General features: G+C 32.1%; 1 protein-coding gene across 3 annotated transcripts in view; it reads left to right on the top strand.

Moving 5' to 3' along the window:
• MON2 (MON2 homolog, regulator of endosome-to-Golgi trafficking) overlaps positions 1-12,125 on the top strand; it is a 101,927-nt gene that overhangs the window by 72,714 nt on the left and 17,088 nt on the right. For all 3 annotated transcript variants that reach the window (XM_010949021.3, XM_010949038.3, XM_074374649.1), the window contains 4 exons: positions 653-843; positions 6,515-6,575; positions 7,699-7,822; positions 10,802-11,009. In XM_010949021.3, coding sequence (XP_010947323.1) covers positions 653-843; positions 6,515-6,575; positions 7,699-7,822; positions 10,802-11,009 — 584 coding nt within the window. The remainder of the gene's footprint in view (positions 1-652; positions 844-6,514; positions 6,576-7,698; positions 7,823-10,801; positions 11,010-12,125) is intronic.

The raw sequence follows: 12,125 nt of genomic DNA on the forward strand, positions 1-12,125 counted from the left end.
ATCCATAGTTCAGATGCTCTGCTGCTGTATCCTCAAATGTTAAAGATAAACTATGTTCTTGAATTACCTATTTTTTCTCAAATATTTGGAAAAGGAAAAAAGTATATTAAAATGTTAGTGTAGAATATAAAATTCAAGGAATTTTAAAGGTAAAACATAAGACTTCAAAGTAGTGATGCCCTAGGCCATGTTTACCTAACCATTAGTGAAAAAATGTAAGCAGTATTGACCTCTCTTTGATGGGAGAAACCCCATCGGTCAGATTATTTTCTGCTAGGAGAACTATGGCAGAATGTTCTAATTTTATAACATCAAGTTAGAGAAGCTGCAAAATTGTAAGTTTCCTTACTGTTGTTCTTACTCTTATTCTAGTTTTTTATGATGAGAAACTGAGGTTCAAAAAGGTTATTACTCATTCAGGGTCATTGTTTATCAAATGGAAATAGGACTTAAAAGTACATCTTTCTAGGCAATATGATTTGAAGACCATGTCTAAGAATTGGTCTTTCTAGAAAATAATATCCTTTTTAATATGAAAATACCTATGTTGTTATGTTTTTCTCTCAGCAGTAGTTTTTTTCTTTTTTTTTAAGTAAAGTTGTATGTGTATGTTTTAATTAGTACCTATCTTAAACTGTCTTTATTTTCACAGACCCTTAGGGTTCCTCTCAGTTTGAAGTATTCCTGCCCTTCTGAAAGCACATGGAAACTCGCAGTGTCTTCTCTCCTCAAAGTTCTTTCTATTGGGTTACCTGTTGCCCGGCAGCATGCTTCTTCCGGAAAATTTGACAGTATGTGGCCAGAACTAGCCAACACTTTTGAAGACTTTCTCTTTACTAAAAGGTCAGCTTATTCATTTTTACAATTAAGACAATCTTTCAAGAAATGCGAATTATACCTGTAATTGCCCTAAAAATAGTTTGTCATTATTCATTAGCAAAGTATTTGATTATTAGGATTGCTGGGTTGTATACAAAGCATAATGGGATTAGGCATGTATCCCCTGGGTACATTATCTGTGAGCGGTGGAGGGTTTTGCTCTTTTCAGTGTTGTGGGTTGTAAGACTGGAATCTATATATAAGACCACAGGAATGCATCATAATTGAGAAGCCATGGTTTTAACTTGATGAAGATAAGAGGATCCATTTTAAAAATCTGATGCCCATTTGGCATTACAAGAGGAAAACAATTTGAGAAAATTGAATTTTTTCGTGAAAAATAAGATCATTAGTAATAATGAGCAGCTCTTTGGGATGTTTCACTTTTGCGAAAAAGAATGGAACTTTCATTGTATAATCTCCAACTGAGGGCATATCTTAAGGATGCTATTTTAACCCTTCTCTGAATCAGAGTAGGATAATTGGGACATGGACTAAATTTTTTGAGTGAGCAATCTGCTGCAGTCCATCTAGAGCTGTGCTATCTAATACAGTAGTCACTAGCTACAGTTAATTTAAAATTTTAATTAAGTCAACTTAAAAATTCAGTTCTTCAGTCTCACTAGCCATGTTTCAACATTGCCATGTGTGGCTAGCAGTTGCCATAGTGGACAGTGCAGATCATTGAACATTTCCATTATCAGAGAAAGTTCCTTTGGGCAACACTGATCTAAAATGTGCCATTTTATTAAAGATGGACTTACCAGTAATAGCTGTGATAGTCAGGTAGTCTTCAGTAGACTCCTACAATCTAATTTTCCTTTGTACTGTAGTGAAAAAATTTTCTATTTTTGTATCCATTAATCATTTTTTAAAGCTATAGAATGATGAATATGTCATGTACTGCTATGTAACTGTTTTAAATCGTTAGTTTAAAAGCACTTAAATTATAAATTTGCCATACTTGAAGGAAAAAAACCTACATTGGCACATTGATAATGATCAGATGAGCCCATAACAGAATGATTTAACTGAAGAAGAGACTCTTGTCTTCCTTTCTAACGTGGTTTAGTTATTTAGTAAAGAAAAGTTGTAGGGTGCAGAAGGTTAACTTGCAGTTTATCTACAAAAGCTTATCTGATATTTCAGAACTGAGAATAATGACATGTGATCCTAATTTCTGTTTCTGTAAATCATCGGATTTTGTTTCGCTGTATTCTTATATATTTCTCCCCTCTAGAAAGTTTATTGATACCAATGCAAGAATGCTCTTTTTATTTACAGGAAAATCATCGTAACTTACAAAGCATATTCAAACAAATTGTTTTCATCTTTAAAATAACCCTGAATATTTGAGTTCCTTTATGGATTTTGTTGCCTAAGTCACTGTGTTAATTTGTATGAAGCAAACAGATGTAGAAATTTAAACTTTTCTTTTTCTTTCTCAATTATTTGTCTGTATAAGCATGTTTCCCTATTAATAAATTGAATAAGCTTAGATCAGGCTTTTTGCTATGATTGAAACATCTTGAAGAATTTCTTTTCCTGTGGCTGTCTTTCCACCATCTTCCTTATTCTCAAGTTTCTTATTGAACATTCTTCATTTTCCAAACTTTGTTCTTGTTTTATTAAATTCAGTCTCTTAAGTACTTTTATGTGTACAAGAAAGTAGATAAACAAAGGCCTAATACTAGGTATACTAGGTAGTTTACCTTTTATGTAATTTTGTATTAATGCAGTTACAGTATAATTTCATTACAGTCTTTTGCCTAAGGCCCTACACACATTAAAGGTTTGAGTATACTGGGGGTGTTGAAAAATCACGTTGTTTAAGAAACAGTTAACATAGTGGCTGAGAGCCCTGTCTTGGGAATCAAACTACTTGTATTCAAATCCCAGCCGTCTAACTTTGGATCTGTGTATTTTGGATGAGTTATGTATCTTACAGTGACACATTTTCCTCATCTGCTAAAGAGGAATAATAATGCTACCTAAATCATAGGGCTATTATGAGAATTAAGTCACTTAAATTAAATGATTGCTTAGAATAGTTCCTGGAATGTATATGCTTTTATTAAAATGCTTGCTACCCCCGTTATCCTCATTATCGTTACGTCTTTCACTTAAGAGAAACTGACATTATCCATATCCTTTCCTATGAAACAGCCGTATTTTATTGTTTTTATTTTTATTTTTGTTTGTTTGTTGGGGGGAGGTAATTGAACCCAGGACCTCATGCATGCTAAGCATGCACTCTCCCACTGAGCTATACCTTTCCCCGAAAACAGCCATATTTTAAACTAAAAATTTACAGACCAAAACTCTTAAGTAACTGGGACTAGGAAATTTACCTCTAAATTTGGAGTTGTTTTTAATGATTGGAAAAAAATTAAGGTACTGAATTCTGGTATCAAGTAACAGAATCAGTGTTCTAAGTTGTGGTTATTCTAGTTACAGATTTAAGTCTTCTACTCTATGAAGAAATAGAAAGATACCCTGTATTGAGAGTCAGGAGACCTGTGGCCTGCTCTTGACTCTGCCACCTACTTTCTGTTCACCTTGGTCATTTCCTCTCACTAGGCATCATTTTTTTAAATTGTAAGACCTAAATTCATTGATTTGACTAGTCGTAGAAGTCTGCAATTATTTTACGTATTTTGACTTAATATTTTAATTAGTGTTTTTAATTAAATAGTTTATATGGATAAAGCCAGTTTACTTTTTATTTCATAGTCAAAGAATACTTTAAGGCTCATATTGAATGCTTTCATTGGTTAATTGATACTAAAAATGCAGTGCTCACTAAGAGAACTTAAAAACCATGCACATTTTCACAGCTTCATGAGAAGATTTTGTCTTTGTTTTTGTTTTCCAAATACTTATTACTTTGGAAAATCACAAACTGTTGGACTTTAAATTTTACTTTATGCTACATGTATACTGTGTTCTATAATTGAAGTCTGTCAGTAGTAGTATTTGAACAGTAGGAAGAGTGTTTCTGGATTTTGATTAGAATAGAAAGACTTAGGTTTTTGTTTTTGTTTTAAGACTTAGGTTTTTAAATAATACTAGTATTTGAGTATTTTTTGTTTTACACTGGAAATGTAGGAGTCTTTTAATCTAATTACTAATACTCTAAGACTCTGAATAACCATATCTTTCTCTGTGGTATTTTCCAACTGTTTATGGTTTGCAGCTGCTTTCACAAAGCAGTACAAAATAACAAAGAAAACAAATAAAAGTAAAATCAACTAGAAGAAAAGAAAGGCTTTGGACATCATTGAGGGCTATCATAAGTGGATGAATTGTTAAAATGAGTGAAAGAAAAACAGTTAAAAATGAGAAGCATAAGGACAGTAATCTGGTGGACACTTGATATTTATTAGGAATTCATTCAGCTGCCCTTTAAGTACCAAAACATGGTACTTGTCCTCTAGAAGACACGTATTTCCACTTGTCCTCTAGTGGAAATGCGTACAATCAGTGGTCTGTGGAACTTAAGTTAAAAACCACAGTACTACTGAAAAGAATTGAAATGAAACATGTTCACACAAAAACTTGTACACTAATGCTTATAAGCAGCATTATTATAATAGCCAAAAAATGAAGACAATCCAAATGTTCATCAGCTGATGAATGGATAAACTGAATGTGGTATGTACATCCATACAGTGGAATATTCAGCCATAAAAATGAATGAAATACTGATGCATGTTACAACATAGATGAATCTTGAAAATGTTATGCTAAGTGAAAGAACCCAGACACACAAGGCCATATGTTATATGATCTCATTTATGTGATATATTCAGAATAGCAGATCCATAGAGACAGAGATTAGATTAATGGTTACCAGAGGTGGGAGGAGGGTAGAGTGGGGAGTGACAACTAATAAGTTTCTTTTGGGGGTGATGAAAATATTCTAGAATTAGAAATGATGATCATTGCACAACTTTGCAAATATACTAAAAAGCACTGAATTATACAATTTAAAAGTGAATTTTATGGTGAAAGAATTATATCTCAAAAAATAATTTTAATGTAACATACAGAGAGAACTGATGAAAAATACAAATAATATTTATCAGTTTGAAGTCTCTTTTATTTCGAATAAAAATTCGTAAATTAAAAAAAAATCACTGAATACTATACTGCTCAAACTTAGAGAATTTAAGGATCTTTTATGGCCCATTTGTACCTATAATATTGACTATTTCCCTTTAATTTATAGGTAAATTCTGTTAATAATCTGCGTTTTTTTTAAAGCTCAATTTTTTTGATATGCTTTCAGTATCTAGTAAGGATACTAACTATAAATTAAAATAAATAACCAATAGGTTGGGTTCTGAGGTGATAGTATTCAACCTGTGCACAATCGAATAAATTTCCGATTTTATTGATCATTAGGATTAGGAGGAGGGAACCTTTCAGTTTTTAGCTTTGTATGCTACTCTCTTCCCTCATTATATTTTAAAAATGCAGTTCAGTGTTTCTGATGTATGATCCCAATGATTAATATCATTACTGTATGTTCTTAATAAACTTTTTTTTAGTTGGTAGTTAGCCAGTTGGTATTTGTCTATGTATGTGTGTGTATTTTAATACATGTGATTAGATAAACTAAGTAATACCAAATAGAGCAAAAACCGCTTTAGATACAAAACTGTTTACTATACCTCTAAATCTAAATGTGATAATACTGTTTTTACATTTATAACTTTTATAAAAGAAAAGAACCTAGGCTCAAATATTATACAAGTCTCAGTTTAAATTGTGGCCTTGTCATTTATTTGCAGTGTGTTCTTGGTCATATTACTAGCTACATTTGAAGCTTCAGTTTCCTCTTCTGTCAATTACATGATAATACATGTGGTTACTGTGGGAACGTGAGAGATAAGACACATAAAACTGTTAATGCAGTGGCTTCATCTCTGATTTTTCCTGTCATTATTATTGCAATAATCATCACCATTCTATTCTCAGCTGTTTTTGAGTGCTTAATATTTCACTGTTTCATGAGTGTAATAGCACTTTACTGCTCATTCTTAAGAGCCACAGGGTCTAGAATTCGCTTTGGTTTTCTCAGAACTGTTGATTTATTCTGATCTTGTTGGAATAATTTTCTACTTTAGAAAGTCTGAATCAGTCCTCTTCAGATGTTCTCTGTCTTTTATTGTAAAGATACATAACATATCATATTTATTACAAACTAATGGTTAATGGGCTGTCTCTGAGTGAATAATACAACATCTTGACCAACGCTCTGTTAAATCACTGGCAGAATAAGTGAATTCAGATTTTGTCACAGTGATAATTTTTGCTGTAACTCCAGATGATAATATGTTTTCCTTGTTTTTCATTCATAGTACTGAAAGAAGTTTAGCTCTTCAGATTTTATTTTGTTCATGATTGGACCAACTATTTTTGTAGCTAGAATTTTATGTTTGCGATTAGCTTAGTCATTTATACTAATTACTTTAATTAAAAATACTGTTCTTTTAAATAAATGATAATATTCCTAACTTGGGTGAGAAAATAATATTTTTTTGACATTTGAATCTGTTTGTTTATTTTCTGTTTGTATTTCCAGGAAGCATTTTACCTTTATAAATGAAGTTTTCTGTTTATTTTTTAGCATACCTCCAGATAACCTCTCTATTCAAGAATTTCAAAGAAACGAAAGTATTGATGTTGAGGTAAGGAACCTATTTAAAACATTTTCCTGTGACTATTTCTGAAAACCAAATAGTTGAAATGTTGAAACTGTAAAGTTGCTAAAATAAAGTAATAGATTGAGCTTGAACCTAAAAGCATTAAAACTCTCAGAAAGGTTAAAGTTTAATTTTTAAAGCACTGACATTTTAAAAATGACTTTCTTACAGCTCTGTGCTTTGTGCATGTTGTGTAGGTACTAGTTATGTCCATTTAATAATTTTAAAAAGCAGCTGATTTAGTAAAATAAATCCATCAGTCAGTGAACATGCATTTGAGAGCCTATTTTACAGTTTGACAAATCAGATGTTTGTAGTTCAAATTAATCAATAAGTTGCTTAGAATTTTCTGTTTTAACCAACTGTAGAAGCAAATAAGTGTTTTTTAAAGAATATATTTTGCTGATATAAATGGAATTTAAAGAAGTAGTTGACTGTGGGTTTTTTTATTGGGGGGTTGCTTTAAATTTTTTTCCTTTGAAGTAGGATAGGGGACCTTTAAATAAGTCAAATTAATTATTAAATAAAGTGTACATGAAAAGCATAAATATCATATATAGATGCTAAATATTGCCTTTTGTCCCATTGCTATATTAACTCTTATAAAACTCTGCTTCAAACTTTTCTTCTTTTCCTGCAAAAGTCAAAATGACACATTATATGTAAGAAATAAACTATTTAACAAAAATGAATATAACTTCACTTCCTCTTAATATCTCATTTTTATGGCTCTAAAAGGTGATTTAAGTCTTATTCTTAACCCTGTTTTTGATATTTTATTCTAATATGGATCCATTTCATATACTGACTTTTTCTCTAGAAGGCTCTTTGCTTTTATGGTGTTGAAGATCAAAATTTGTTAAGGTTGTTGTATAGTAAACAGTTTATAGTATTGACTATTTTGTAATAAAGTTATTTACTAAAGCAGATAAGGGAAACAGACTAATTATCCTGCATGTTAACATTAAAATTCTTCTGTAGTTCTATTAAGATTCTTTAACTGATTTTCCTGTAAAATAAAATTTAAATTTTACTCTAGAAATTATCATTTACATCAGTCTCTTTTGAGGGAAAAAAAATGCCTTTGAATTTGCCTCTTTGCTTTTAGGTAGTTCAGCTTATCAGCACTGAGATACTGCCTTATGCCAATTTTATTCCTAAGGAATTTGTTGGTCAAATAATGACTATGCTTAATAAGGGCTCAATACATTCTCAGTCGTCTTCATTTACAGGTATGTTATTTCAGTGATTTTTTAAAAAAAATGTTAGTAAGTATTGAAATACTTTTGAAGAAGCTAACTGTAGAAATATTTACCCCTACGACTATGGTAAATGTAAACAGAAGAATGGCAAAGTAATTTTTAAGAATGTGATATAGAACATTAAGTTTTATGAGGGGAAAATGTGGTGAATTTTCTGTGCATTATGTGTGATGAATTAAATTTCAAAGCAGTTACAGAATCCAGCTAAATCATTGCAGGCCGAAATAAGTTACCAGTTTTGTGAAGTTATGGATTATGAGGAGGTAATGAGTCTATATTCTGTCACTTAGTAATTGATTAATCTGTTGGTTAACTTAGTAATTGGTTAACTGTCAGTTTTGTCATCTGTAAAATGAAAATATTAATACCAACCTCAGGATTATAAATTAGAGTTATTAGTCCATTGAAAAAAAAAAGATGTCAATATTTGTTAAGGGAACTGACATTTAATGAATGACTACTATGTGTAGGATGTTATGCTAGAATATTAATCTCATTCCTCACAACATTTCTGTAAGGATAGATTCTACCATATGACAGAAGGGGAAATGGGTTTAGAAAGGTTGAAAAATTACCCACAGTCTTAAGGCTGGAGACCAAAGTTTATCCATGAAAAGAACTACATGCTTCTTTTGATTATATCATGCCAACTTATTGGGAGATGATATATAATAAGTTGCTTTTTGCTATTATTTCTCTTTTTTAAACCTGTGGTCAAGTGTTAAATGTAATTGTGTCATCATAATGTGATTTTTTTTTTTTTTGGTAAGATGATTAAAAAATTCTAAACTTGTGCCGTGTGTATCCTTACTCCCCAGAATTTACTGGAGATGTAACTAACCTACTAAACTGTGATGAACACTGTCAAGAGCATTTAAGTGTACAGTCTGACCATGAGAGGTTTCTCACACTGCTTACTTCATAAGCTGGTTCTTTTTCCTAGCCCAGATAATTTTTAAAATTTATCTGGTAAAGTGTGAGTTTAACAAACATAGGAACCTCAAAGAAAAAAACTTTGAAGTCCACTTATCTTAATATAGTCAACTTTTTATTAAGAATATTAAAAAATATAGATAAATCTTCATGAAATATACTTTAAGAACAATATTTTAATTAGATATAAATATTCTAAGTTAAATGAGGACTACCGAGTGACCATGTGTACTTTTTCTAGCAGTTTTCTGACAATAGCTCTTACCATTTATAATATTAAATGTACCAAGATAAAGAAGGCACAGGTACATTCTACCAGTGACTTTGCCATAGGACACAATTTTCTCAGCTTTAACTTGGAGTTTTCTTTAAGCATAAACATACAAATCCTTTCTTGCTAATAAACAAGACTGACCTGTAAACACAGAGGTTCCAGTGATTATTTTTGGTCCCCTGCTCTTAAGTTTGATCTGACAGCCAGAGCTCACAGACATTTGAGGAAATCCTCCAACATGAAAGAGAAAGACCAAAACAAATGAAAAGGGGGTAAAAGAAACTGGGAAGAAAGAGATAATATGCAGAACCATCGAAAACATTTATTTTTTTAAAATACAATTATAATTAGGATGCTCAGAGAGATAAAAGATTTTACATTCATGAAACAAGAAACGTGCTATTAGAACGGAGCAATCAGAACATGAAGGTGCGCATAAAAACTAAAAATATGATAGCTGACATAAGTTCAATCAAGGGTTGGAAGTAAAGCAAAGACAAACAAGTGGACAATATGAAAAGAAAGAAATAAAATGAATCCAAGGGATCTAATGTCCGACAATAGGTCTTCCAGGAATAGAGAATAGAGAGAAGCTAGGAGAGAAAATTATCAAAGAAACAAACTGAAGATATAAATGTGCAGATTAAAAGTGGTCACTAAGTACCCAGAAAAGGGAAGGAAAAAAGATTCACAATAAGGCCTGTCATCATGAAATATCAAAATATTAGGGATAAAGAGAAGATGCTAAAAGATTTCAGAAAGAAAAGAAAAAGGTTTAACACAGAAGAGTTGTAGCAAAAGGACATTGGAATTCTCAGTAGCAACACTGGATGCTGAAAGATTGAAAGATGCTGAAAGGCTGTGGTTTCTGAGTTATAAATGGAAAAGATTTTTAACATAGAGTTTTATACCTAGGCCCACTGTTGGCCAAGTAGGAATGTAGAATGGTAGTTCTCAAATGTTAGCATGCATTATAATCACCTAGAGGGAAGCCATTTCCACGATCTAAACCCACATTTTCTGGTTCAGTAGGTCTGCAGTGAGGCATGAGAATTTGCATTTCTAACATGTTCTCTGGCGATGCTGATGCTGCCTAGGAACCCCACTTTCAGTACCACAGTAAAATGACATTTTTGGAAATGCGAGGTCTTAAAATTTCTGCTTCCCATTCACTCCTTCTCAGGTACTGCAGAATTTTCCCCGTGAAAACAAAGGAGTAAATCAAGAAAAGGGAAGGCATGAGATCTAGAAAGATACAACACAAGAAAGAATAAAAACAACTCACAGGGTGATGTCAAAGACTAGTTCTAGGATATAGCTGGACAGCGTGTCCAGAGAGCAACTAGTCCAGACTGGAGCTGAGGGCAGCGTCCAGGGAAGATGTTGCCAAGAGAAAAAGAGAATGGAAGAAAGAAACAGATTATTCCTAACTTGACCATGTAGAAGACTGTTGAGAGGTATTCTGCAGTGCTGTTGAAGGGGCTAAAAAGACCAGAACGAGGAGAATGTTGAGTTCCAGAGATGAGAGTGGACAGCCTTGCCTTGTTTTTGATCTTGCAAGGGGGAAAATTGTCTGTTTGACACATATATATGTATATTTATATACATGCTATTACCTCTAAGTTTTTCACGATACTTTTTATCAGTTAGGGAATTTCCTTCTATTCCTAGTTTCCTAAGAGTTGTATCATTAAGGTGTATTAGCGCATTGTATTAACCATCAAAAATTGTTAATTCTACAGAAGCAGAGATTGATATTCGTTTGAGAGAAGAATTTTCTAAAATGTGTTTTGAAACATTGCTCCAGTTTTCCTTCAGTAATAAAGTCACAACACCTCAAGAAGGCTACATTTCACGAATGGCACTCTCAGTGCTTCTAAAGAGGTCTCAAGACGTACTACATCGTTATATAGAGGATGAAAGATTAAGTGGTAAATGCCCTCTTCCAAGGTACATGTATATGTATATTTTTTAATTAAAGAAGGAATTAACTCTCATAGTTAATAATTTTTTTAAAAAGCTCTGAAAATCAAGTGTTTTCATAGGTGATCTGAACTTAACCTGAGGCTGTTTATAATTTTTAGTCCATACAATGTAAATTTCCAAAGTTTGCTGCAGATATATCAATGTGTTTATCATGCGGTGCTTTCCAGACTAGTTGTGGAGAGTAAGTAACATATGATATATATACCAAATTACTTACTTGAATTTGAAAAGAAATCAAAGTCTAAAATACATGTTCTCAAGGATTTCTGGGTAAGGACTTGTGGATCTGTATGAACACATGACTGTGGATCTCTCTAGAGAGAAAATAATAGATAAATCATACTCTCTGAACTTCCTAGTTTGTTTTATAATCATTTGTAGGTTTCTCCGTAAGTTCTCTGCCATATCTCAGATCTTCTTTTCATCTAGTTTGCTTTATTAAGTCCTTGTATCCGAAGTGCTTTGCTTCTCATTTAGTCAAGCCATGCCAGGTAAAGGGGCTCTGGGTCTTTCTGCTAAACCAAAGCTAATCAAAGTTGGGGTGTAGATCAGAATTTATCAAAAAATGCAATCATGAATTAGGGTTATGTTGCCAATCTATTTTTTAATGTGGAAGTTAGAGTTTAAGGCAAAGCAAATGAAGCAAATAGAAAACAATATTGGAAGACAAAATTATCAAAGTCAGGAAAGAGAAAAATCATTGTGGGTCCCATCTTATAAGGTAGTATTGAAAAGGTTAATCACTAACCCTGAATCTTTGTGTACTTTCTTAGTTACTTAGAATAAATCCCCAGAGTTGGCATTGACCTGTCAAGAGATTCAGACAGTTTAAAAAGTTTGATATGTATTACATATTGCCCGTTAGAGACTTCTGCTTATTTATATTATCCCAGGAATATTGAACATCCTTTTTCCTCAAGTTTTGGCAGTTTAAAATTATTTGCCATTTGATGAATGAAAAAATAATAACATAGTAGTTTGATTTCTTAAAAATTTTCAGTTTTGTATGTTGCTTTGTTTGGATTATTTTCATTAGATTATAAGATATTTGATTTCAGAAAGCAACTTTTCCTTTATTTT

The sequence above is a fragment of the Camelus bactrianus genome, chromosome 12 (assembly GCF_048773025.1).
Source record: "Camelus bactrianus isolate YW-2024 breed Bactrian camel chromosome 12, ASM4877302v1, whole genome shotgun sequence".
Taxonomy (NCBI): Eukaryota; Metazoa; Chordata; class Mammalia; order Artiodactyla; family Camelidae; genus Camelus; species Camelus bactrianus.